Here is a 27,431-nt window from a genome sequence, read left to right on the forward strand (position 1 = left end):
TGGGTGGTTTGGGTTTTTTTAAATGGAAAATTTTTTGCTCCTTCCATGCACCCATGTTCCTGTGATGAACTCAAAAATATGAGCAAGGAACACTTAATTTTAAAGGAGATGAAGATTGAGATGTTAGCCTTTGTACTGCAGAACAGATTATTGAAATGAAAATCCAAACTACCAGTCAAGAAGAAAATGCCTTATCATTTTTTGTCAGTTCATATTTCATTGGTGTCAGCCTAGTATCTCACTTTCCTTCAATGTTTTGACATTATTAATGGACAAAAAGGAAATTCCTAAAATTTGGAGGAGGCAGGATAAAATAAAGATTGCAAAACTTTTTTTTTCCTTTTTCTGTGTATTTACTGTCTAGGAAGAGGCCACCTGAAATACCAGACTTTCTTAGTCCTTCAATGAGAGCATCCAGTTGTCATAGGGTTTAGAAAAATAAACCCTATTATCCAGCCTGTAGACTTACCTTCCTCTGTATGATACTTTTAAACGTGTTATAAATAACACTGAGAACTGTTCTACCATTCCCATTGATTTTTGCATGTTATAATTTTCTTAAATATTTTGCAAGATAACTTCCTAAGTGAGAATTCTCATTCTTGTGGTTGCAAATGTAGCATTGTCCAAAACTAATTAATCCAAGAACAGCTACATGCCATGAGACTCTGCTGACTTACACAGGCTGTGGATCACGCCAGGATCATGGAGAGGTGCTACAAAGCTTCCCAATTCAGCCAAAACTGAGGAACGCTTCATGTGAGTCTTTTTAGGGAACCTGGGGGCTGTGGCCAGAAATGGGTGGCTAGTTTTCCAAACAGAACCTCTGTCTGCATCTCCACCAGCAGGGCAAACAGGGCACAGCCCCTCTTTGGCTCTGAAGATGTGCTGAGGCAACACTTGCTTTAGTCTGGGGAAATCCTTTGCTCACCCCTGTGAGCCTGTGCCCTCGGTGGCCTCTGCTGGACCACAGCCAGGCAGCCTTTGGAACATAAATAGGCATGCCCAAGCTAAAACAGTGTCAGGGAGCACAATGGTCATAAAAAGGATGCACAACAACTGCAAGGCATTAGCCTCATAATATCTATTAATATAGAAAAGCCTGTAATTTTTTCTTGCTTGTGTAACAGTTCACAAAAGCATAAGCTTACAAGAGCCAGTGATTTTTCATGCAACCAGAGTAGTCATCTCCATACTCTAATACCCTGCCTTGGTTGCTCTAGACATTTACTCATAAGATATAAGGAAGATACAGCTATTGCTATAATTTGCATTCCTCTTCCCTGCTTAATCTCATCTGAATCCCAATATATGAGAACAGAGAGATGAAATCAGAATGTGTTAAACTCTCATTCACAGCAAAAATCTGTACAAAATCTTGTATGTGCACAAAATCTTTTCCCCCCTTGGTATCTGAGCAACGCTTTCTGTGATTTACCCACAAATTAACTGGTAAGGTACATTATTTATAGTCAGCAAACAAGAGACTTGTTGAAGTTTTTGCTTCTAAATTTGACTGCATTAAATTGCTATTTGGTTCCAAAAGGAAACTGCTGTACAGAACAACCTATACATGTGCTCACTATGTGTATTATTAATATATTTATATATTCCATATGTATATATTATGTACATGTAGACATATATACATACATATATTGGGAAGCTTCTTTTCCTTTTCACATCCTGACAAAAGTGCCTCCTTTTCCACCTCCCGCTCCTTATCTCTTTGTATTTGTAGTCTTTTAAATGCTGTGTTAAGAGGGAAAAAAAAGACATTAAATAAGAGCAGGGGCCCTATCAAATGGAAAAGACACTATAAACACAAATACAGGGAGGAAAAAGGAAAAACAGCGGGATAGAACAAGTTCCCTATTTATGCAAAATTAGATATTGTGTCTAACTTGTGACATTGTGACCATTGTCTGGGTACTCAATGAAACCATTAAGATCACTGAAGTCACAGAAAATACATGTCATCTTGTCTTAATTTTAGTTTTTGTCAGTTTTAGCATCTCTGTGCTTTTTAGGACTGTTTAATCTCATTTTCCTTAAAGAAGGACCAGAGAAGAGCTCAGAATATGATGAGGTAACCATAAAACACAAAGCAATCCTGTCTGTAGGAGCAGTGCCCTGAGCTCTTGTGTGGGGTAGATGTCACTATAGTCAAACTTTCTCAGCCTTGGTTGAAATGCAAAAGTCCTTCACTTTTTGGTACTTTCTTATTCATCTCAGGATAAACCCATTAAGATGCCTCCAAATGCTTTGATACCTAACTCAGAAAAACTCACAAAAGCCTTTCCAGTGACTATGTTGAGTATTGGATAGGGGTTTTTTTCTGTGTGTTTGTAGTGAGGATTTCACAGAAAGAAGTGGAATGTTCCAGAAAACCTCAGCATGCTTTGTCTGTGTGCAATTCTGAGGCATTCCCTGCCTTTGTTTGGAGTGGATTATGGAGCACACAGAGATCATGATACAGAAGGAAACTCTAAAATAAATACTACTTTTAATTTTCCTTCAGGTTGACACTATTTCCCCCCTTCTTTTCATTATATAATACATTTTGCTTCCATTATGTGCCAATACAAAGTCATGGCTGGCAGCCAAACTGCTCAACAGCTGCAGAGCTCAGGAGTTTTGGACAGTTTTCCTGGCTCTCCTAATGCTTTGCTGTGTGCTTTAGGGAAAGTTCCTCCTTGCCTCCACTTATCCATTTCCCCAGAGTAATAGAGAACATTAATCATCACTGTAAGCTATACTGAAGCCTACAGATGAAAAGTGCTTGTTGTTAATGATATTAATTTATAAGTTATACTTTTTCACTTGAACTTTATAACATATAACCACTGTTGCATTGAACTGGGGCTGGAAAAGGGCTTTTTTGCCAGAAGAAGAGATTCCTAGAGGTAGAAAATTTTACAGAAGTAGCTTCTACTCTTCTCCAACACATATATAACCTGTATATTACTTTTAATTAAATTTCTATGGAAAATATTTGTCTGGACCCAAAGTTTATACACTGTATATTTTGCTTCCTAGACTTTTCTTTTTAATTACATTTTCCTATTTTTAATGGGACTTTGACCTTGTTTACAATTACAGATTTCCTTTTTGATTTCCCAGTCATGTATTAAAACAGCACATAAAGCTACAAATTGCAAGGGAATGTATTGCAGTTCTTTCCTCCTTTCTCATATTGAAAACCAAAGTGATTGGTTTCTCATGAGTTGCAATCTCATGAGAGGAAAAAATCCACAGAGAGCCATAACACACACAAATCCAAACAAACCATCTTTGACTTTCACAATTAACATGCAGATAAGAGACTAGCCCAGCAGCAGTCAGCACGGGTCACATATTCACTGCTGTAGTGCCATCACCTTCAGTTACCTAAAAATCAGGGCTCAATGGCTTAAATTTAGGGTCTGTGTTAGCGACCAATATATTCTAGATCTGTAAATTGTTTTGTAAGATGGTTAATTTTCTTTTTCCTCTCAGCACTTTTCCCCCTATCACAATGCCCAGTGTAGATGCGCAGCCTTAATCGGTTTAGTTGTGAGAAGATAATCTTTTTTTCTCTCTTTCTTGCTGTTGCCTGTTAGCTTAAAGGCTTTTTAGCTGAAGGTTGATAATTATCACTGAGAAGAAACTAGCACATCAGGAGTTCATTTTCTATCTTAGCACTTCTGGCGCTCCTTTGAACTCCTCGCACCAAGCCCGTGTTCTCACTCTGTCACTTTCCTCCCTCCATCATAAAAAGGTCTCGGCAGCCGGCGGCTCCAGCCTTTGCTGGTGGGCAGAGGGCACTGCTTCTCCCGAGTGCTCCTCCAGCATGGACAAGCTGCACGAGACATTGATAAACATGGAAGATGCTTTGGGTTCGGAACACTCCGCCTGCTTGTCATCCTGGGACTGGAAAAGCTCCTCTGGGCCTTTTGAGCTGCACCCCATGTCGCCCCCGCACAGCTTGTCCCCGACGCCCTCCTTCGAATCCTACTCCTCGTCCCCTTGTCCGGCGGCGGCCGAGACCCCCTACAGCAGCGGCGGCAGCGGCCTGGCGGGATACGGCCTGGTGGAGTTCCCCCCCGCCTACCTGCCCAGCCCCGGGCAGGCCCGGCTGCCCAAGGGCACCAAGGTGCGGATGTCGGCCCAGCGCCGGAGGAAGGCCAGCGAGAGGGAGAAGCTGCGGATGAGGACCTTGGCGGACGCGCTCCACACGCTGCGCAATTACCTGCCCCCCATCTACAGCCAGCGGGGCCAGCCCCTCACCAAAATACAGACCCTGAAGTACACCATCAAGTACATCAGCGAACTGACCGAGCTCCTCAACAGCGTCAAGCGGGCGTAGGGCCCGCCGGGGGCGCCCGCCCCGGCACGCTCAGGGTCTTTACAAACAAAAAACATCAAAATTTCTTCCTCATCAGAGGACGGTGGGGCCCGGTGTGAGAGGAGGACGGCGCGAGGGAAGGGGAACCACCTCTGTACCTGGAGGCAATGCTGGAAGGTGATGTAGGACTGCCTGAAAACCTGAGCTGCAGCTTGCTGAGACAGAAGTCCTGCTATTTACCTTTTTTTTTTTTAAATTTTTATTTTTATTTTGTTTTAATAAGCTTTTGAGAAATATTAAATCTAGTCTGATACAAAAGTAAAAAAAAAAAAAAAAAAAAAAAGCCAGCTGATCTTCCTAGGATTTACATATCACTGTTCTGACTGAGCTTGTTTTTTAAGGACAATAGTAAATCCATAGCTGTTAAACTGAATTTTTTAAAATGACAACAGCTTCATAAGAATACTAAGTGTATTGATTTGTAGGCACTTTAATGATACATTATTACATGTATTTAGTTCATGTATTGTCTATTTATCCACCTGTCCACTGTACCTAAAAATCAAGTAACTACGTAATAGTGAGAACATCTTTGCATGTAAACAAATAAATATGTCATAGTCTGTATCCTGTATTATAAATCTGAGTGATAGATAAGTAAAATCTAGTGATGACTGCTAAATATTGAAAATTAAATATAAGCAAACTGACATTTTGTATAGATAAACTGCTAAGTCCTCACTTCTTTATTAATATATACAGAAGTATATAATTTTTCTGTATTTAATGTGTAAAAAACCCTTATTCAATGCCAATAAAGGATGGAAGATTTTTACATCAAATTCCTTAAACAAAGAAGATTAGATTGAGATATCTTTCTGACATGAAATAAATTGCTTCAGGTTTCACAAAGATGTGAAATTCTGTTCTCAAGGTGTACTGAGAGCGAGGAGGGCTCTGGTAATCAGGTCATTTTATTAAAAGCTGATCAAAGATCAGCTGTTTTCTACAGCCAGTCACAGTCCTGTAATACATGCACATAAAAGAGAAAAAAAAAAAACAAACCCAAACTGGGGATGTAGTTTTAATCTTTAATGACTTTGACTTTCAACTGATGGGCACCACAGCCCTGAAAGTATGTGCTGCTCTGTAAATCTCATTGCCTGACTGAGTCATATGACTTGGCCTATGAAACAGCCAGAGGGGCAAACCCCAGTTGTGGGGAGCTAATTAAGTCATATTAACTTTTTCTGCTGGGGGAGATGTAAGGCATAGAGAGCACAGCAGCAGTAACAGGCTTGTCTCTCCACAGATCAGCATGTCTCTGTGGGGCAGATGGTTTAGATTTGTGAATAAATCCTGTAGCAGAGAATCACAAAGCTAAAACTTCATTCCTTTTTTGTCTTTCCCTCTGTTGTTTGGAAGGAATTACAATTATCTTTGTACATTTTTTCTTCCAAGCATCAGCCCAAGCTGATTCAATGCTCTTCTCACATAGTATGTGCATATTGGGGTAATCAGAATGAAATCCAGCACTATCACAAAAAAGCAACTACTCTCAAATTTATGCAGGTACTACTGTCACTCAGATATCCCATATGCTTCCGTTTGTAACTAACCCATGTTAGATTTGGTACAGGCTTTAAATGTTTCAGCAAGAGTGGAAGTAGAATAATTTTTTAAAGCCCTATAAAATTGTCAAATTAGAAATATGAGGTGGCAACACTGATGTCAGGAGAGCATCCTCAGTATAAATCTGTACAGCTTATCCAGATTTCAGCAGATTTGCCACATAGGGAAAGTCAATCTGAATATTTTGCAAAGGACTGAAACTGCATGATACCCATGGGACCTTGCACAGAATCATGACTGAAAGCCTGATCCCCCATTCTTTCTCAAAGACCTATTAGTGGGAAGACTTCTAACCTTGTCCTACAAATGTTCTACACCTGAAACTCCAGGTAGAGACTATGCTCTCCAGCTATGGAAGCCTATAGGGTCATGGTTAAAGCAGAGAAACAAGGATTTAAAAAGGTCTGCTTTAATTGGTTTTTTTATTCATGACCTTGGCTGGTCATCCAGCATTGCTGCCTCAGTTTCCCCATCTGCAAACAAAGACTGATAACTAATGGCCTCAGAAAGCTGCTGCTCACAAAGCTGGGTGATGCTGTATGGAGAAAGGCCCAGGAGGAGGTACCCTGCACTTTGGAGAAGTGGCTCAGTCAGCATTCCCCACCACCCCAGTGAAATGGGGAGCTAAATGCCTGAAGTAGCTGAGCTGTAACTTTTTACATGCCCGAGGAGTTCCTCTTCTTGAAAGTCCAAGGTGGAACAACAGCTCTAGGTAACCCATAAGGCAAGGCTGTGAGTCTCAGAAGAACATGGTACTGCCTTTTTATCAGTGAGCCAGACCTTGGCTGTATCTTCTCACACTGCCCCAGGCTCCAGCAGGACAGGGCTGCATCTAAGCTGACCTTGGGGAAAGAGCTGCACTAAATCACTCCCTGTGCCACAGTAGGGCCAAAGCCCACATCCACAATGCAGATAGTTTATTAGAATAGGTTCTGCTCATGCACAATTTAATTTGTTTGATCCCCTCTCAGGGGATCTCTCCTTTCACCTGTGGGGATGGTGGGACTAACTTAGGTGTGGAATAGGAAGAAAAAGTAGGTTTAGTATCTCCCCATGGCTGAGGTTTCCCAGGATGTGTAAGATTTGTTCCTCCCCTTCAGAAAGAAATTAATTCTTGCTCTGCCTAACATGAAACATCTCTATAAGCCTCACCTTTTGTAATTCTTCCCCTTGACACACAAATTTCACTGATCCAGAGAAAATAATCTGAATTACTGTATTCACAGTACAATATGGCACAAGGCCTGCTGCTATTAAATATTGGATTTTATTAGTCTCAATAAAATTGAATACAGTTCAGGTTCATCTTTTTCCTTTAGGCCCAGGAGTTTAGGATATCCAAGTGATATGAAAGAGATCAAGAGATTCCCCACTTATGGTTATGAGTTCTAACTTTCAGGAGTGTAAGATCCATAAAACTGTGTTTAATTCTAACAGCAACATCACAATCTGTAGAAAAGAGGTAAAAATTTGAACCTCAGCCTGAAAAAGTTGCACAAGTCACAGAAGTAGAGAATGTCTCTCACATACAAGCACCTTCTCTCAACTCAATATGTTAAAAATATACATGGAAATAAAGCTAAAATTGCTGAAGGGCCATGGCTGAAAAATGAAATTATACTCTCTGATAGAGTTCAGCATGCCAAAAACATACAGGAGAGGGAACTGGGGTTAGTCCTATGCAATTAAATTAACTCTCTGTCCCCAAGAGCTCACCCTTTTGCAGGTTACCAGGTCATTGAAATTCCTTACTAATTTGGAGAGCAGAACATGGATCCTAAAGAAGAAACCATCACCACTAAAATACAGTTTTCTACTGTATTCAATCTTCTCAGGTACATGAAATCATACTTCTTAAGTGGTACTAGCCATAAAAAAATGAAAGGACAGCAGAACAGTTCTCAAATGCTAAAGAGAAAAAGGGTAAAGTACATTATAAGATCTTCTACAGAAATTAATTAATTGAAAAGGATTTCAGAACCTCAGGAGAAGCCTTGAGATACAGAAGGCCTTGCAAGTTGAACTATCAGTCTTTCTCTCAGTTTACTGATGAGGTGATTACCATTAGATTACCACATAAATACATTTTTTTCTGCCTTTTAAACAAGTATTTCCACACTTTAAAATACACATTTTTCAGCCAGAGACAAACAGAAGCAGGCTGAGGGCAAGAGAAATGAACAAGTGGCACCAAATCAGGTGAGATGACTGGAGCCCAGCAGCAGTCTCCTGAGCTGTTCTTCATGCTGAGAGTTGTGCTCCTGCCTCCTCTCTGGGTAAATTGCTGAGGGGGGACCAGGTGTAACCACAGAGTGCTAAAAGTTTCAGAAGCCAAGGAGAAGAGCCATCCTAAACCTTTTATCAGGCAAGAAAAAAAGGCAGGGCAGAACAGGCAGTTACATAGAATGGATTTTATACCAGTTAACTCCTTTGGTGCCATGAGCCAGGCAGTTGGTGCTGCTGGAGGGAGCAGGTACCAATGATACCAGCAGGTATTGTTGGTACCAGGGAGCTGGTGCCAACGATATGACAATAGACCCTGGGTTCATTTTCTACCTCAGGGACCAGAGGCTGCTCTGGGGCACCTGGAAGGATAAGATACTGCTCTATTTAGCAGGAAGCACAGCAATGCAAAGGAGGAGGCCTCGCAGGCAGGGCATTAGCCCAGGATTCAGGGGGCTTGTACAGCCTCACTCAGCAGGGCAGGCTTTCCACCTGAATGCAGGAGCACAGCAGCTTCTCTGCCTACTCTGTACAAGAGATGCAGCAGTGTTGTCTGCCAGCAGCAAAAATACCTAGACATAGACCCTGAGGGGGGCGAGGAGATCAAATCAGCTCTTGAGGACAAGAATAAGTACCTTGGAGAGAATATTCCCCAGTGGTTAAGGACTCACACGTGGAAGAAGCCCCCTAGGCAAGCCCCAGCTCTGTAATCCACAGAACTCACCCCCCACCCCCCAAAGCAGAGGCGAGCCTGGGGCTGCCCGCACACACACAGGGCTTTGAAATTCTATGCTGAGGAGCACCATGTAGGTGCCAAGAGGTTTTATGGTGACACATTTGGGCTGCACATAGGTGTGCTTGGGACAAAGAAAACCTCCTGCAAATGGGCTTCAGCCAGTTCCTTGGGAGAGCTGCTTCTCCGGGAACTGCCATATCCCCTCCAACTAGGGAAGCCAGGAGCTAACGTTCTAGCTCTGCCTAGCAGTAGCTAAAAAATACTCCACAAAAACATAAATATCCCCCTAGCTTCTAAGGGCCCAGTGACTGACTTTTGCTCCCCAACTTATCTACCATGCAACTACAAATCCTCTATTGCCTTGAACAGGCAAGAAACTGGAAAGATAATTCACAGATCCCAATAAAGCTGTTTCTAATGAGCTATAGAAGCTAGATGCTTCTGAGCCCCCTTCCCTGACTTTTTGCTTCTTTATACACTAACATCAGCCTAGGCGTGCACTCTTACAGTACTTGATGTCATGATGAGGAGAAATACTCACCTTATTTATGCTTTAAAGCATTCCTCTCCAAGAACATGCCCTTCCAGCATTCTAGCTAATACTGTGTTTAGGTGTCTCTAGGCTCACAGGCACAAATAAAAGAAGAAGTGATATGGGAGTGACTAAAAACTCAAATAGATTTGTGGCAGAAGCCAAGACTTGGACTTCCTTAATCTTTCCAAATCATTAGAGCATTGTCAGAACATATTTTCCTCTGGATAGAGGTGCATAGCATTTACTGAAGAGTTTGGCATGTAAAAGAAAAAGCACACAAATATGCCAAGGAGAGAAAATTAGTTGTGCCAAAAAGTAGATGTCAGTTTTCTTATTTTTCAGTATTAATAATAAGTTTTTGCTACTTTAAGTCACCAAAACAGTAAAGTTTTAAAATACTGGCTGTCATTGAATACAGACTATAGAAAAGATGAGATTTCTGCCTATAAGTAACCAGATATGAATTTACTTATTAGCAGTGATTTATCAACATTTACTTGAAATGTAAATAGCTATCTGCGGTACATTTCTGTTATTGTTCCTATTTTCCTATAAAAACAAATCACACCAGACTTCTCTTTTCCCTTACACTTTTGTCATTCACCTGTTGAAATTGCAGAAGACGTTAAGCATAAACAAAGAAGATTGATCTGCTTTCAACTTGTGTTAACAGGGATATAAAAATAACATCCCAAATACCAGGGGTAAAGCATGTGGTCATAAAATATCCACTTAAAAGGCAAAGAGGTGTTGATAAAACACTTGAAGATTTTTTTTTTCTTTTTTATATATATAACCAGGAAGGCAGTTCCTGAATTTTACTATAAACAGACACCTCTGAGGTAGAGAGAGTACTAGTGTCATGTCTTTAAATGATCTTACTGATATTCAAATGGATTTTGTGTATCTCACAGGCTGTTGGAACATCTGACAAGAAGCTTTATATAAATTCTTGTCCAATCATGGAGGGAAATGTCCTTGAATTTTCCCACATATCAGAAAGGTTAATAGAGAAGATGATTCTTTACATAAGTCATCCTCCAAAATGGCACTAAACAATGCTTTTAGAAGAGCTGAAGAGTAGCACCACAGTGTACCTGGGCATCACCTTGCTTTCCTACAACTCTTAAAAGCCCATCAACAGATAAAGCATGTCAAGGTGTTGACTAAGCTTATGGAAATAAATGACCGTGTCTTAAACAAGATTGTAATTACTAGATTTCTATGCCTGATGATGTCCTTGAGTCTTGGTTTGAAGAAAAAAACCTGAAAACCCAGGAAGCCATAACCAAGACAGAGTTAACAGTACTGAAATGGGCTGCCCAACTGCAGGCTTGGTTCTCACAGCAGTCTCTAAATGTTGCACTCTTCCCCCACACAAATATAAGAAAGAAGATGGCTCAGGCTCCTCAAGGCAGCCTGTGCTGTGCTGGTGAAGGCAGATGAAGATTGTCACTCACTCAGCTGGAGAAAACACTGCTTAACAGTCTCATTTCTTGGTGAGACCGTCAGCACCATGTAAGACACAGGGAAGTCACCACACCACTTAAAGCTCCCATGGCTGTGTTCTCTTAGGTGCAAAACCATGGCAGCACAGTAGAGGTGTCTCCCTTGATTTCTTAATGGATTTTGCCTGCAGACTGAGCATTACCCAGTCCTCAGACCAGTGGGCTAACACAGGGAAAAGCACTGGGCACTGAGTCACTGACTCATCAAATCTGCTGTCAGGCTTATGTGTTCTGCATTTTCCTGCTATTCCCATGTTGATATTCCTCAATATCACAGCTCCATGGCTTTAGTCTTCACCTACAACAAGGGTAGCAAAATGAATCCATCACAATAGCCTCCTCTACTGGAAAACAGTCTTGATATGTTTCTCATCATGAAGCTCACACAGATTTTTCCAGAAATGATGGTAAGAGATCTACTACAGATATGCTTAGCAGGCAGCTAGAAGACACACAAGACTTACATGAGCTGAAATTATAGCACAAACTGTTTAGTGGGATCTCTGTACAGGTAGCAACAGAGATACATTTTTTTCTACTCCATGCTGTCTCACAAAATGCTAATAGAGTCAGAAAAGATGTTCTTGCTCAAGTTAGCTTTCACAGAAATTTCTGTTGTATAATTCTCTTTAATCTAAAGTTAAAAAGCAGACACCCATTATTGTGTATTTACCCCCAAGGGATCAAGATTCATGCTAAGCAGGAGCTTTCATTAGAACAGGAAAATACAATATTGAATCCAAACTCTTTTCACACCACTGTTCAGATGCAAAGAAGAAACCAAGAAATTTTTTACCCATTAAAAAAAAAACAAAACAAAACACACAGAGGAAAATCTGATAGGAATCTCTAAGCATTGCATTCTCTAGTAAGGAAAAATCCTTAACACTTTGCAGATAAGAGTCCATGTACTGTCATTACTATCACAAGTCTTTGCTAAAATTTTTTCCTCAGCTAATCTTTAGTGAAGATACTCAGCTAAGCAGTCACTGATGTTACCTGTGAGTGATTTGACCCACCTAGGGAAGGCAACTTGACATTGCAGAGCCACAACACTCCTGCAAGAATCACAGTTTACAGCCTTCCTGTCAACAGCCACTACAGGATCAAGGATGTTCATCCCATCTTACTACAAAAAAACTCACATTCTTTTACTGACATTAAGTTCTCTGCAGTCCTTTGTTCATACAGAAGCTTAAAAAAAGAGCTTGAAGTGATTTACAATTAAGTTCATACTTGTTACCATCTTCCTCCCCTACTCCAAAACAGATGCTTCCAACTGCAAAGCAACACAAGTTTCAGGCATGTTAGCTGAGCAGACTAGGTCAGATGAAGACAGAAAAGACTAAGAGTTTAATGCTATAGAGGAACAGAGAAGAACAATACAATAATTTAACTTCGAGTTGCAGCCAATATTGGTTAACCGACCCTTTTCTCCATAGACTCTGGTAATCTATTTTCCCAGTAGATACCACAGAAACAATTCTGCTTGTGAATCTGGGCACCAGGTTGTGCTTGCTTGGGCCACCTAACTGCAACTTCATAAAATGAAGTAGTTCTTGTTTAGTCTGGCAGAAGTTGGTGCATTCACCTGCAGGCCGAAGAGAGGTACACACAAATCTGTTACCTTGCAGCAGCAGCACACTTGGTGTTCCAGTAGTGTAATTTAAGACTGACACCAACCTCTACTTATTGTTTTTCTTCCTAACAAGCACTGGTCCAGATGACACTTGCCCATGTGGATGTGCACTGTGGGCTGTAAGACATTTCAGCTTTTAATTCCCTGTACAGCATAATCTAGGACTAGAAGTCTGCAACCTGGCAAGATTAGTGAGAGCACATGCCAAACTGCTGAGCAAAAACACAGGAGAGACTTGAGACATGCCTGTTTTCTTACCAAATCTGTGTTTCCCAGGATTGCATCTCCTTGGACAAAAGATGTCTAAAGGGTGTTGCTTAGTGTTGCAGATCACCACACTGCAGTGGAAAAACAACTACAATACAAGAATATTTAGATTATTTAGGGAAGTCTTATTTGGAATCCAACATATACCAATCCCAAAGAATATGAAGGTGTCAAGGTGGGGGGTGGCCTCCTCTTCCAGGCAGCTAGTGACAGGACAAGGGGAAAATGGCCTCAAATTGCACTAGGAGCAGTTCAGGTTGGGTGTTAAGTATAAGTTTTTCACTGAAAAAGTGACAAAAGTAACAGCCTCCCAAGGAAAGCGATGGAGTCGCTATACCTGGAAGTGTTAAAAAAATGAACAGATGTTGTACTTCACAATATTATTTAGTGGGCATGATGGTCATCAAAGACTACTAAACAGGTTCAGCAGCTTGAGAATCTTGGGGGTCTGTTCCAACCTGAATACGGCTATAATTTTGTTCTGTGAACTGAACGAAATTGGATGGCCTTTATTCACTCCTCCCAGGGTGTTATGCCTTCAAGGAGGTGTCCTGCAGCCTCAGGCAGCACTGGCCAGCTGAGCCCTTACACAGCATTGGCTGCATGCACCACCCTGGGCTCACCTGTTGGGACTGCCAACAGCTCATGACAGAACAGAGACATCTGACCTGCTCTTGTAACAGAGATGTGCCCTGGACAAAGGTGAACATCCTCACTTCAAATCTCTTGAGGTGCTGAGGAAATTTTACTCTGAGGCTGTAATTAACTTTGTGGAAGACAGTTCTGTAGGAGTCTTTGTTGTTTTCACACCTGTTTGGGGAAGTGAGAGAAAATATCTTTGATCTAAACCTTCAACCAGATCCTCAAACACAGCAAAGAGATGAAATACAGCAGAGCTTCCGTCTCCATTTTCCTTGGGCCATAGGGGAATGCATAGGATCTCCCCAGTTCATGATCTCTGCTTTTGGCCACATTCAGGGTTGCCTCTTGCTCTTTCTTTCCAGACAGAACTGTTAGCTAGAAGCACTTCTGGCCACGAATTGTCCTGTTGCCCCCAGAAGGCACAGCCACTGTGCTGACACCTACATATGCCCCCATATGATTAGCAGCAATTGCCTCCAAGGTGATCGCTGCCACTTCCACCTCTGCCTCTTCCCCTTTCCTCCCACCTGAGGTACAGCACCTTGTGCTGAGCAGTTACCAAACAGAGGAGGGAAGCCTTCCTCACCCATGTATAAGGATGTGCCATTGGGGGAGGCTGTCCTGGCTTTGGGAGTTGGTAGCCCAACAGTCATCCAAGTTTAGGTCCAGTCTTGCATCTTTAGGCTGGAGCAGTTCAACTTCAAAATACAGAGCCTCGCTCAGGTATTTTACTACAGGATATTCTGATTCCTGGTAGGGCTCCGAATAGGATTTCTCTGCAAGAGAGTATTGATATTAGGAGCTTCTTTTTTATGGAGTAAGTATTCACAAACTTTCTGCTTCACTCTTTTTTCCACTACCATTTTCTCTGGCACAGTAATACTAAAACTTGAGACAGCGTACAAATGTCAAGAATTGATAGAATGGCAAGAAAGCAAGATCAGCAATGAAAGCAAAAATCTCAAACATATTCCCTGGCTCTGAAGATCCAAAAATAAAACACTCCTTCTGCAAAAAGACATTAAGATTTTTATTCACAATTGTCTCAAAGGTAGTGAGAAGGGAAAATCAATTTTTAAAAAAATCATAATGGCCATTCCAGTCATCGTGAGTGTTTGGCTCAGGCTTCAGTTAACCCTTTCTGCTGGCATAAGTACCACTTTAAAGCCATATTGCATCTTTGACACAGGTTACAACCATTGCAGTGAGTTGCTGAACCTGTTTAGCAACACTTCATGAGTTCATAGGAGAGAGAAGCTGGCATCACATTCATTACACAAAACTTACCTCATGCCCAGACAAAGCAGGAAAACCATACATGTGTCAGCAACACTAAGTCTGTTCCACTACAGATATTTGACCATTTATGTTGCATTTTGGAAGAGAAAACTCCTGTTAGAGGCCTTAATTTTCCACTTCATCCTTTGATACATTTAAAAGTCATCTAAAGATGGTGCTGGGGAACATTTTCTACACTGCCCTGCTTGAGCAGAGTGGATGAGTAAGATCAATATCAGGTCCCTTCTGGCCTCAGCCATTCAGTGATTTTATAGAGTCTAATCGTAGACGTTACCTTTGAAAAGCTTCAATGAAAGAGCGAGACAGCCAGACCCTGGCTTAATACTGGGTGGTGGCTTCTTCTTAGATTCATATCGAACATCAGCAGTCTGATCGATTGCATAAAAGCAGAGAAATTTCAATCTGAGAGAAAAGGTTTAGAATTAGATTTTTTACAGCCAAAATAACACATACAACCTTTTGTTAGGAAATGACACTTACTGGTATATGGGTATATCATTGCCAGGTCTGAGATAGAGTACCTCATTCTCATATGTCATAGTTGTGCTGTTGAACTGAAAGATGCACATCATTACAAACAGGACAGTCAGAGTCTGATTTGTGTTTGGCACAATATTTGCACCCCTCTGCTTGACTGCCAGATTGCACTGAGCAGAGTATACTTAGAAATAGGCAGAAATTACCAGACAACAGCCCAATGCCCACTGAACAAAAGCTGACCATAGGTGACAGCTATGCCATAGTAAAGAAGAAAACTTATTAGCTTGAATACAACAGAACACCCTAGAAAGGGAGTGCATGGGTCCTGAGAAAAAGAACAGCTGTACTTATTTACTGAATCAGTGAGTACAATGAAATGCAAGAATGCAGAAACAAGCTGCATTTATGATGATCTGAATTTAGGCATGTTCTGATTATTTGTTATTTTGTTTGTTTTCTATTTGTACAGTATTTGGTGGTAGGAATAGCACCCACTCTAGTCTTTGACCATGTAGTCATTAGCAATACCCAAAGAGCTTCTGCAAGGTGTACAAGTACATCTGACCAGCACAAACTCCCATTCAAGCCCACCATGAAACAATTCAGAGGTATTAAACTGAAGGCAAGTTTCAGAAAGCACCTCTGACCTTAAAAAAACATTTTTACTCAATAAGAAATTCTGCTCAACTGAATTTAGTAAGCTCAAAAAGAGTATAGATGTTTCTGGTTTCAGCTGTGACTTCCCTGCAGCTTGACCTCACCTCTGAACTTCTGCCAGGTCTGGCAATAATACATTGGTCTACCCCAATGTAGAGTAAACTTGATGTGACTGAGTCCTTACCTTCTTACTTGTTCCACAAGTGTTCACATTGAACTTGAAGGTTGCAGTCTTCTCTGTCACTAGACTGGGTTTGCACTGTCTGTCTCTCAAGACAAGCAGAGCAGTGTCCAGGTCTTCACCACCTACCAGTTTGATTGCAGTAATAATCACAGTGCCATTGGGCAGGCACTCTGAAAAAGAAATATACATTTTCACACAAATCAGGATTCAACCTCCTTTTGTAGCCTAACAACAAAGATGTTCTGAATGGATTTGCTGGCAAGTTCTTTTAGCAGCTCACAAGGAGCTCTCACTCTCTTCAAAAGGATTTTTCTAGCCAAGATATTCAATACATTTAATACTGATGAGTTGTTAAAACTCTTAGTATCTAGGGTTCTAGCATCTTTAGAATGACTGCTTTATATGCTGATTCTCCCCACATTCCACCAAAACACCCCACCTCATTCAACTCTCAAAACAACCACAAAAACCCTTTAAAAAAGCTTATTGATTTTGGAGGTGTGTGGGGAAGTGGACTTTCCCACTTCTGTCCCCTGTTCTTATACTAGGCAGGATAGCCACTCCAATGTTTAGTTTGATTTGCCTTGTGGCTTATTAACTGGTAGGAAATCTGACAAGCAAACAGTGCCACACAACTCTAAAACCTAGAAACATTTCAGACTGCATGGCTTAGTTTTGCAACTCAAATAGCATTAACAGCTAATCCCCAACATGCTATTACGTATTAGCTCTGAAGGTGAAAATATGCAGGAAACAGAGAAATCTCTCCTCTGGGCCAAGGTGATGTCATCCTTCAAGGTTAAGTAGAACGAAGCCTTTATTGCAGAGGTATGAAAGCCCTAGAGATGACAATCACAGATTAAACAAGAGAATAAAGATACACTGTTCAACTAAAGCATTCAAAAACTAAGAGGGCAGGTTATCACAAGCCAAAAATAATGGTACTTGAGAAAAGTCAAATCCACAGGATGTGTTTAAAAAGGATGTTTTTAATCCAGAAGCTCATACAGTGAGCTTTTTCAGTTCTTTTGCAAAATAATGCAATACAAACTCCATTGCATGTATAGTGGTCCTTAAAGATGCTCAGCCATAAAATAAATGCAGAATGTGTTTCTTTTTTTTCCCTTGCTTATTTCTGCCAACATTAACTATGGGAAATTAAAGTTTTCTTACAAGGGCAGAAAATAATCCTCCATTACACCTTTGAAGACTGTCTCAAAGAGAAGTTTTATTTTACTTTCAAGAATATACTGTGTCTTCTTGGCATCTCACAGCTAGAATATGCCTTTTTAATTGTTACATGTTGGCAGCCTTACCTCATAGCTCACATGAGGAGAAAGGAAAGGGACGGAGATTGCCAGGTGTGTGCCATTGTCACTCAGAATGTAGTTGTACTTCTGTGCAGCCTCTTGGGTCAGGTGCCAGTCCGAGATGAAAGGTAGCCAGTTCTGGTCCACATTCCCATGAGTGATAATGAGATGAAGGTTCCTCCCGTCACAAACCCCTCTCGCACTGGGCAGTACTGCAAAACAGCCAAGAGTCAGCCAGCTGCCATCAGTTTAGTGCAGCTCCCTGGGACTGGCAGTATCCCTGGCTGAACAGCTCCCTGGGACTGGCAGTATCCCTGGCTGAAATCAGCCCAGCTCACAGCCAGGTTGGTGCAGTTTTGCCCAAGTTCCACAAAGTTTACCTGCATCTTTCACAGCTGACAGTGCAATTACTGGAACAACAAAGGTCTCACTTGATGGGTAGGTGATGAATGCGAGTGTGACATTCAGGGTGTATGCTCTCATGTCCTCTCTCATGTACTAGGAAAATCATATTTAGACATGAAAAATCACCAAGTGGTATCATAATTTCTATACTGTGGGATGCTGCAGTGCCTTAGTACACACCTCTTTTTTAACACTTGTTGCATCAAGTGGAACTTGAATTACATATGCTTTGCTTCCATTAGCATATCTGGTCCTGTGTATTAGGTAGCCATGCTGAACAGCTTCAGGTACAGCCACAACAACCCCTTCAATGGTTAAGTTCACAAGCTTGACATCTGGGAGGAATGTTCCCACTGTTACATTCATTAGCCCTGCACTCAGATTTAAATCTGAAAAGGAACAAATAGCATTAAGCTCTTAACAGTACCAAAACCTTTGGTAAATTCAATGTTCAGCTACTTACTACTGGTTATAGCAACTTCCACTTGTTCAAATGGTGTTTCTATTTCCTTGATGATAGTATGTCTGGTTAGTCCCCATTTGTTGTCTTCCCACTGGTGTTCCAAGAACAGGTTTATGGTGTATCTTACCCCAAGCTGTCCATTGCTCACAGAAGTCTAGAATTCAAATTGGTACTCTTTAGTATGGCTTGATTTTGCATTAAAGTTATGTTGGAGCATCTCAAGGTCAGCTAAACCTACAGCCCAACCAATTGCTTTTTTTTGTTCAGGAATCCTGAACTCTTGTATCCCTGTTTAGATTATCTCAGAATACTCACAAGACTTCCTATGGAAAGTGATCTCCCACTAGCCAAGATTCAAAGCAGCAGGGGACTATTTCACAGTGAATAGGGTTACTTATGCAACCTCGCCAGAAGTTCAGTTGCTACATTTGCCCAGGACTCAGTTCACCCCAAGCAGCTAGATTTAGATGCGTAGTCCCAACGCATCCCAAGAGCACATGGTCTGCTGGACTAATGGGTTATTCCCATTCTCTTAAGTGGTCTGTGTAAAATACAACAGAACCCATGCATGCTTTACAATCCAGTTAGAACCATCGCTGAGGAGTATAACATCAGGACTAATAGGTGAAATCTCTGTGTTAACCTGATTAAATCATGAATCAATAGTTCTGTGTAGGATTCTGTCTACCTGTGCTTGCAAGAAAAGAAATTCTTCATAAAGTGGTGATTACAAATGCTATCTTTGGTCAGGGCTTCTGGAGTTTTTAACAAATCCTTTGTTCTCCCTCACTCCCATCTTTCATTTAAAAGGCACGAGATTAGGAATTATTCCTGATCAGAAAACAAATATCCCAGAATATTGCTTGCATGGCACCTAATATAAGTCACCAACCTTGTAATAACCACCTTCTGCACCTATTGGAATCTTCATTGTAATAGCTTTTAACTCATTCAATAACACATATTTCCTGGAAGCCATTTCCTTGGCAGACAGTTTGTGTAGATCCACACCAGCTTCCACAAGCACATCCTTAAAGCTAGTCATTCCAGCAGAGAGTGGTGGAATATACTTGGGAACAGTCCAGGTGATTGTTTTGTTCGTGTAGTCCACACCATCTTAGGGACAAGACATGAAAGCTGTCAGCTCACTGGTTGTGAGTCTGTCCCTGTACATTTTGGCATTGGAGCATGGTAGCACACTCCTTACCTACAGGACATGCCACAGCAGTATCCACCATCAGGATCACCCACTGGTATTTGTAAAATGTACTTGATCTCAGCACAGAAAAGGTCATTCCCTGATCCTGTAAGGAAAGCATCTGGTTAGACCTGCACAGCCTGGCAGCTTGTTGGGCCAAGAAAGAGCACACCAACCTCGACCAGCTGAACTTGGGCAGCAGTGTATGGCACTCGCAGCAGAACCCTGGAGTCTGTGGCGTTCAGTCCATAGCCTGCACTCCAAGCATTGCTCACAAGCAGAGCCCTTTTTTCTTCTGGCTGATGAAATGCTATTTGCCATATTGAGGCTTCTTCTGCCTTTGCCTACCCAGAGAAACTCATCAATAGTTTAAACATGATATTCAAAGTAACAGGCTTATTGCATTGAATGATTTACTGTGTTGAATTGCCCAGCAGTTTTGTTGTCTTACTTTGAATTTTACTAGTGGGATATCCCTCCAGCTTCCCCCACCTCATGCATAGAGGAAACTTTCCATATTAAGGGCAACAGAGAATAACTAATGGCACTAACTGCACTGTTGCAGACTCTGCACATACAGAGTTAAAGAAAAAAGCCTCCTCACAGTTTTTTTCTGGGCCATGGGGTTTTAGAGTTTTTTGTTTGCTTGTTTTTTGTACAATCTCTTGCCTGGGGAAGACTTGATTTCTTCCTTGGAGACACAGCCTACAGCTGTCTGTACTTCTAATCTATAAAAATATACTAAAACCACTTGAGACAGAAGTTCTGTTATTGCTACTTAAGTACTTTATGAAAGTATTGCATGGTTAAAGAAAAGAAGGATGGCTGTGCCAGAGGTAGCACTAGCTTTTGCTAGAAAGAAAATTTGTAGTTTTACTTCTGGAAATACAAGAGTCCAGTCCTCAGGTTCATCTTGAAGAAAGTCTTTTATAGTCTGTGGAACCTCCCTCCTGACAGAAACCTAAGGGGGAAAACCATCTGTAAGGGGTTTGCTGATAGCACTTATTTCCTTACCTTCAAGACCCTACAAGCCTTTTGCAAGGGAAACCAGCATTTCCTAGAGGGAGATGCCACCATGCCTGGTGATTCACCTATAGTCTGCTTGATTTCAGTTTCTTTTTATTTTCCACCTATCCTCTACTTTCTATTTCCACTTAAGTCCAGAGTTTGTTCTTGACTCCAATGACCTCTTCCAAGAGAAGTCCATTTCCCCTTCTGCATTCTTCCCCAGCAGGGAAACTTCCTTCAGGAGGTATACATTCCCGTTGTTTCAAATAAGATTTATTGGGCCAACATTCAGTGAGTTCGATCTACAAGCTTAACCTTTTTAATGTGGTTTTACAGCTTTATTAGCTATTACTGCTAATATAAGTTATACAATCATAATGTAAATGTATCACTTAAGATGCATACTGCGCGCTCATTAACAAGCTGCAGTTGGCAGCTCTTGTGCTGGTAGGGCAGTCTGAAGCAGACAAAATTCCAGGAATATGCATTGGAAACACAATCTAAGAGAGCATCTTGCAGTACCTACCTTTTTACTTCTAGCACTTTCCATAAGTACTTACCTCCATGTAGTTATTTTCACATATTATCTCTCTGGAACTCCACGGGCCATAGTGGCAACTTGCACTTCTCAGATGATTTGTAGCATTGCTCATATCAGGAGTATGAGATGCTTTGATCTGTATAGTTACTGTGAACACATCTTTCTGCATGGGCAAATGGAGCATTTGCCTGTTAGACTGCTTTTCCCTAGCTGGGCACCACCTATCCTTGTGACCTTAAATTAAATTACAAAATACACCCACCAGACTCTGCACAGAAGAGCAACTCCATACTGAAGCACTATCACTTTCAAATTCATTAATGGCACAATATATATGCACATAGGTGTATAGTTACACAGCAACATAAATACTTTGGGCAGCAGGTTTGTTCCTTTTACATAGCCCCAAAATTGGACAAACAAAGGAAACAAATAAACCTAAGAGACAGCTGATTTTGTGTTTTATGACATAGTAACAGTGAGCCAGCAACCAAAGTTTTAGTTTTTACTGTGATGTGTCTCAAGACACTTAATATTGTTAGGGCAGGTTGCAACACAGCTGCCAGATGCAAGTCCCTATTGTAATCCACAAGAAAATTGCTGCCCTTTAAGGGCACATGTGACATACTTCATCTGTTCATCTGTAGGCCCTCCAAATGGCAGTACCATGGAATATTCTCAGACCTCTGGATACATTTGAAGAAAATTATTATTCTCTGCTAACAGACACATTATGACACCTTAGTTAATGTCCATTAATAGTTCAGTAATTTCTCACCTAAAGTCAGTGTACAAGAGCACTTTGAGCACAGTCAAAGTGTCTGTAACAGACTTACCTCTAAGTGAGAGTGGCAGCTCAGTGCAGAAGCACGGAGCTGAATGCTCCTCCAGGTGGTGTAAGCTACTGTATAGCCACACTGTGCTGCCATGGCCTCATCAAGCTCCCAGGCTGTGCCAGACTGATCTACAGGAAAACAGACAGCAAAGAACTGTATTAACAAGTACAACTCCTGCCCTGCTAACTCCTTGAGAAACCTGCTCTGGCATAAGAGGGTTTTTGTGTATGAGTAAAGATCTCTGAACAAAGATCACATTTTAAGTGGGTTTTGACGCAAAACCCACTTCTAGAAAAATGGATAGCATGGAGAGCTTTTTAAGAACAAATTTACATTTATACATATAATCTTAAAGAAGGTGTTTATATGCCAAAAGTATTATCACTGTGCCCTTCCAGGGCATTCTGTGGCACTTTTCACAGAAATGTACCACTTGCTGACTATGTCCATAGCTAGAGGGCCCAGCTAATTTTTCTTAAACTTCATTAAGTATACGCCTCCACCAAGCTGAAGCCACTAGTGCAGAAATAAATAATGTTGTGCCAGTTTCAGCTAGTGAATTTTCAGAACAGCATGTATTGTTACTAAAAAACATTCTTATCACAAAGAAAATCCACCAGCTTTACCATGCCTAGAAACTACCATGTGCATTTCAATTTCAGCCCAAAGGTAGCAAAATCAAGTCTGGCTAAGTTGGCTAAGTCATGGCTAAGTTATCAAAAAACAAGTCGAGGTTTAGTATAGGTTACACAGAAATCAAGGTAGCAGTTGGATTCACTTACAATGAGATCCAACCTACTAAGCACTATAACAGTAGAATAATCCAGGGAATTCTAGTATAGAAGCACCTCAGAGAATTTTAAGCATTTCACCATCTCACCAAGTTCTTCTACATCAACTTACCAACAACAAAAAGAGATAAGTATTTGTCTTCAAAGTAGTCTGTACTTAGTGTTATCCTCAGAAGGTTCCCCAAGCACTCTGAACTCATGGGTCCTGTGTTGGATGCATTGAAAAGCTGATAAGATGGGGATTCAAAATAAGATACCAACAAATCTGCTATTTCCCAGATTGCTTTATAAAGTCAGTGTTGTGACAGTCATACATCTCTGGTCAGGAGAGGTGAGAGGTTGCGTTTATACTGGCAGTAATTCCAGGAGAAAAGCTAGCTCCAAAATTAGTATCCTATTAGTAATGGCCTTTGATGGTTTGGCAATGCTACCTGCAACAGCTGGTCATGGAAATAGGATTTTGGAACACTGTCAAAAAGGTATTACACTGGCTGCCCCAATCTGAAAATGTCAAAGTCCCATACACTCCTGGAAAGAGGAAAAAAACCCCAACTTCTAAACCAAAAAAATCCCAACCAACAAAACCCTACAAACCAACCACAAAGTAACCAGAAACTTCCACTTGTACCCCTTTATTCACAAGGGCCAAAAGCAGGTTTGGGTAGAGAGCAGCCACATAAGCTGTCCGTTAGCCTACCCTGGTCACTTGCCCAAGTACCAGTACCAGAAGCCAGCTGGCTCATACTGGGAAAGGACCACACAGCAACAGAGAAAATGGCTTGAGAAGCTCCAGTCCCAAGCTATCACCACAGCATAAACCAGGCCATGGCTCCCAAACCTCTTACAGGCAGGAGGCAGGTACACACTGTCCTAAGTGTAGGACTAGAGACCACGGAAGGCTTCTCATTTGACATGCACATCTAATTAATGGGGATTTGTTTCTTCAAACAGGAATTTCTATGGCATCATGAGCTAACACCAGCTATATCTTTTACAATAATGGTGCATTTTAAAAGCGGAGAGGATTCTTTTTCCTAGAGGGTTCAGCACTGTAGGCTGAAGTTTACTGGTGATGCAATTCCCACGTCAGAGATGGTCATAATAAGGAGCAGCAGACAGATGCTGGTGAACATGACCCTACTCCACCCACACTCCAAGCTACCAACTGGATTCAGTGCAGAAGCTAGATAATTACTACAAGCTGGATCAAACCTTCTCCAATATCTCCAGTATCTACTTTGACCTTTGGGGATGGCCAATGCATTTTATACAGGACCCACAGTGAGCAGGGCAGACACTCCTAGAAACTGTTCTCTGCATCTGCTGCTCCAGGACCAGCTCTGTTTTGTAAGGAAAGACTTTTGGCTAAGAAAACTGTTTTCTCTGAGACTAATCACTTTATAATATTTTCTCCTGATTTAGGCCAGGATAGAGTTCATTTTCTTCCTAGTAGCTGGTACAGACCTGTATTTTGGATTCAGTGCAAGAATTATGCTGATAACACACTGAAGTTTTGGTTGATGCTGAGCAGTGCTGAAGGACCAACCCAAAGACATTTTAAGTGGCTCATGCTGTGTCAGGGAGGAGCTGTACAAGAAGCCAGGAGGTAGCACTGTCAGGACAACTGACCTGAACTGGCCAAATGTATATTCTATACAATAGACTATCATGACCTATATATAAACTGGGGGGAATTGGCTGGAGGCACCAATCACTGCTCAGGACAGATTGGGCATCAGTTGTAATGAGCAACTATCTTGCATCACAAATTTTTCATAGGTTTTATAACATTAAAAATTAAAATTATGATTATAATTAGTATTGTCATATTTTACTTGGTTCCAATTATTAAAATACTGTTCCCAATCCTTGAGGCCTTTCCTGAGTCTCCTCCCCATTCTGCTGGGGTGAGAGGGGATACGGAATGAGCAAACAGCTGCCTGGTACTTAGCTAGGTTAAACTATGATAAAAGACCTTACATATTGTATGGTGACTAACAACAACTACACTCAAGAGAATAAGAATAAATTCCTTATTATTTCATCAGTACTTGTTACCAGAGTGAGGAAAGGTAGAAACAGTTACTTAATATAGTGACACATGAACCTAAAGAATAATGGTAGTTCCCAGCAAATCCTTGTACGTTTAAAGTTTCACAGAAAAACATGCAAGTAAGGCTGCCACAAGAGCTTTAGACTCTTCTGAAACACACACATAAGCCCAGATAACACCTACAGAGAAGCCTGCAAACTGATGTGAAATCAGTTTGTAGCAGCATTACCTGGTGTCTCTTGAGTCCATACCCCAGAGAAAAATATCACTATTAGTGACAGCCTGTAAGAGAAGACAAGGATTAGCAGCAGTTTCAGCTGTGAAAAGTTCATAACAAACTTCTTGCTCAGAAAGTTCTCCTCAGAATATTAAATTACCCTTAAGTTTAGGCCAACAGTTCTGGACTAGGCAATTGGAAAAAATGAAATTTACTAAGTCACTAGTAAAATCACTAGAAAATCACTAGAAAATTAGGGAAGATAAACCAGAAAAGTTAATACATTTAATATCCTAAGTAAGATAATTTATGTTTAGTAGCCATAGAGCTCTCACCTCTGCACCAGGCTCAGCTCCATTGTTCATTTATTCAGCCTGTATGTGTGGTGCTTTTTCTTTTATAGCACCACACCAAAAAACAAACAAACAAAACAATCTCCTTTCTCAATTTTGCATAGAAAGAAAAGCCTTTCTGGGTTTTTAATCTTGGGTTAAATAGAAAGGCTGCCACATATATATTGATGAGACCCTTTTTTCAGCTGTTTATCCTCCTAATTATGAACCTGTAATTCACATCACCTGATTATTTGCTTTACTGATTAATCTTCTCCTACTTGGTTCCTAGGTCTCTATGTTTTTATGTCTGTCAGCTCCTAACTATCAGGTTCTCAAGACTAATTTGGTTAGAGCAGGTTGCTAATAATGCCAAAGTTGTGTGTTTGATTCCCCCTATGGGCCATTCACCGAAGAGTTGGACTTGATGATCCTTGTGGTGCCCTTCCTACTCAGATTTCATAGAATCATAGTGATTCTATGAAACTGGTGCTGTTCTGATAAAGCATGAGGTAATCCATCATTTTGCAGCTACTGTGCTCTTGTGTGGTGGGTTGACCCTGGCTGGATGCCAAGTGCCCTCCTCAGCTAGATAGGGGAGAGAAAATATAAGGAAAGGTTTGTGGGCTGAGATAAGGACAGGGAGAGATCAGTCACCAGTGACCGTCATGGTAAAAAAAAACTCAATTTGGTGAAATTAGTCTAATTTACTGCCAATCAAACCATTGTAGGATAAAAACTAGATCTTAAAAGTACTTTCCCTCTACCCATTCCTTCTTTCTGCACTCCACTTCCAATTTTTCTTCCTCCTCCCCACCAGCAGCAGAGGACAACAGAGAATGGTGGCTGCAGCTGCTCCTTCCTCCTCAGGGGAGGACCCAGAATCACAGAATCACAAGGTTGGAAGAGACCTTCAAGATCATTGAGTCCAACCCAGCCCTAACACCTCAACTAAACCATGGCACCCAGTGCCACATCCAATCTTTTTTTAAACACATCCAGACATGGTGATTTCACCACCTCCCTGGGAAAACCATTCCAATACTTTATCCCCCTTTCTGTAAAAACTTTTTCCTAATATCCAACCTATATTTCCCTTGGAACAGCTTGAGACTCTGTCCTCTGGTTCTGTCAGTTGCTGCCTGGTGAAAGACACCAACCCCCACCTGACTACAACAACCACCCTTCAGGAAGTTGTAAAGAGTGATAAGGTCACCTCTGAGTCTCCTTTTCTCCAGGCTACACAACCTCAGCTCCCTCAGCCATTCCTCACAGGGCTTGTGTTCCAAGCCCCTCACCAGCTTTGTTGCCCTTCTCTGGATGTGCTCAAGCATCTCAGCATCTTTCCTAAACTGGACTCCTCACAATTTTCCCCTGCTCCAGTGTCCCTCCCATAGAAAACTGTCCTACGGCAACTTTTCCAAGGTGAGTCCTTCCCACAGGTTGCAGTTCTTTGCAAACAGCTCCAATGTGATCCCTCCCATGGGATGCAGTTCTTCAGGAAGAGACTGTCTCTCACAGTGAACACAAGTGCTGCCAGCAAAGCTCCTCCGGTGTGGGCTTCTCTCTCCACAGGGCCACAGGTCCTGCCAAGAGCCTGTTACAGGGTGGGCTTCCCACAGGGTCACAGCCTCCTTCAGGCACCCACCAGCTCTGGTGGGATCCTCCTGCAGATGGATCTCTGTGATCCCAAGGACCTCTGGGGGCACAGCTGCCTTGCCATGGGCTGCACCAGGGGCTGCAGGGGAATCTTGCTCTGGCACCTGGAGCACCTCCTGCCCCTCCAGCACTGACCTTGGGTCTGCAGGGCTGTTGCTCACTCCTCTTTCCAGGCTGCAGTAGCATAGGGCTTTCTTTCCCCTTCCTAACTCTCTTATCCTAGAGTTGCTGTCATCATCCCTGATGAGCTCAGCCTTGGCCAGCAGCGCACCTGTCCTGGCACTGGCTGGAATTGGATGTTGGACATGAGGGAAGCTTCTGGCAACTTCTCACAGAAGCCACCCCTGTAGTCCCCCTGCTATGAAAATATTGCTCTTCAAAGCCAATTCATCCTGTCTCCACTGTGGAGGATTTTGCATAGCCTTCCCTGGACAGCTGAAGTCTGCCAGAGGCAAGTGTATAAAATGCAGTTTTAAGGCAATTGGGTTA

The 27,431-nt window shown here is 41.6% G+C and overlaps 2 protein-coding genes across 2 annotated transcripts; one reads left to right on the forward strand and one right to left on the reverse strand.

Moving 5' to 3' along the window:
• Nucleotides 1-2,542: 2,542 nt before the first annotated feature.
• MSGN1 (mesogenin 1) lies at nucleotides 2,543-4,611 on the forward strand. Its single transcript, XM_053938686.1, has one exon. It carries the CDS (start codon nucleotides 3,833-3,835, stop codon nucleotides 4,346-4,348), a length of 516 nt encoding a protein of 171 aa, XP_053794661.1. The 5' UTR covers nucleotides 2,543-3,832; the 3' UTR covers nucleotides 4,349-4,611.
• A 5,438-nt stretch (nucleotides 4,612-10,049) lies between these two features.
• LOC128785236 (zona pellucida sperm-binding protein 2-like) lies at nucleotides 10,050-22,881 on the reverse strand. Its single transcript, XM_053937537.1, has 19 exons — nucleotides 22,794-22,881; nucleotides 21,891-22,018; nucleotides 21,074-21,217; nucleotides 20,383-20,466; nucleotides 19,682-19,849; nucleotides 19,515-19,611; nucleotides 19,200-19,423; nucleotides 18,308-18,461; nucleotides 18,025-18,233; nucleotides 17,820-17,937; nucleotides 17,446-17,651; nucleotides 16,851-16,968; nucleotides 16,130-16,299; nucleotides 15,289-15,362; nucleotides 15,083-15,210; nucleotides 14,096-14,285; nucleotides 13,536-13,677; nucleotides 12,859-12,955; nucleotides 10,050-10,057 (listed from the first exon to the last, which is right to left on the reverse strand). Exons 1-19 carry the CDS (start codon nucleotides 22,879-22,881, stop codon nucleotides 10,050-10,052), a joined length of 2,547 nt encoding a protein of 848 aa, XP_053793512.1.
• Between the last annotated feature and the right edge of the window lie 4,550 nt (nucleotides 22,882-27,431).

Source organism: Vidua chalybeata, chromosome 3, assembly GCF_026979565.1.
Source record: "Vidua chalybeata isolate OUT-0048 chromosome 3, bVidCha1 merged haplotype, whole genome shotgun sequence".
NCBI lineage: Eukaryota > Metazoa > Chordata > Aves > Passeriformes > Viduidae > Vidua > Vidua chalybeata.

Coding starts and splice junctions, on each gene's coding strand:
- MSGN1 (XM_053938686.1), top strand. CDS start 3,833: ATGGACAAGCTGCACGAGACATTGATAAACATGGAAGATGCTTTGGGT.
- LOC128785236 (XM_053937537.1), bottom strand. CDS start 22,881: ATGAGTTCAGAGTGCTTGGGGAACCTTCTGAGGATAACACTAAGTACA. Junction 19,850..20,382: donor GGACTCTTGTATTTCCAGAA/GTAAAACTACAA, acceptor TTCTCTGGGTAG/GCAAAGGCAGAAGAAGCCTC. Junction 19,424..19,514: donor TGCTGTGGCATGTCCTGTAG/GTAAGGAGTGTG, acceptor CTTGTCCCTAAG/ATGGTGTGGACTACACGAAC.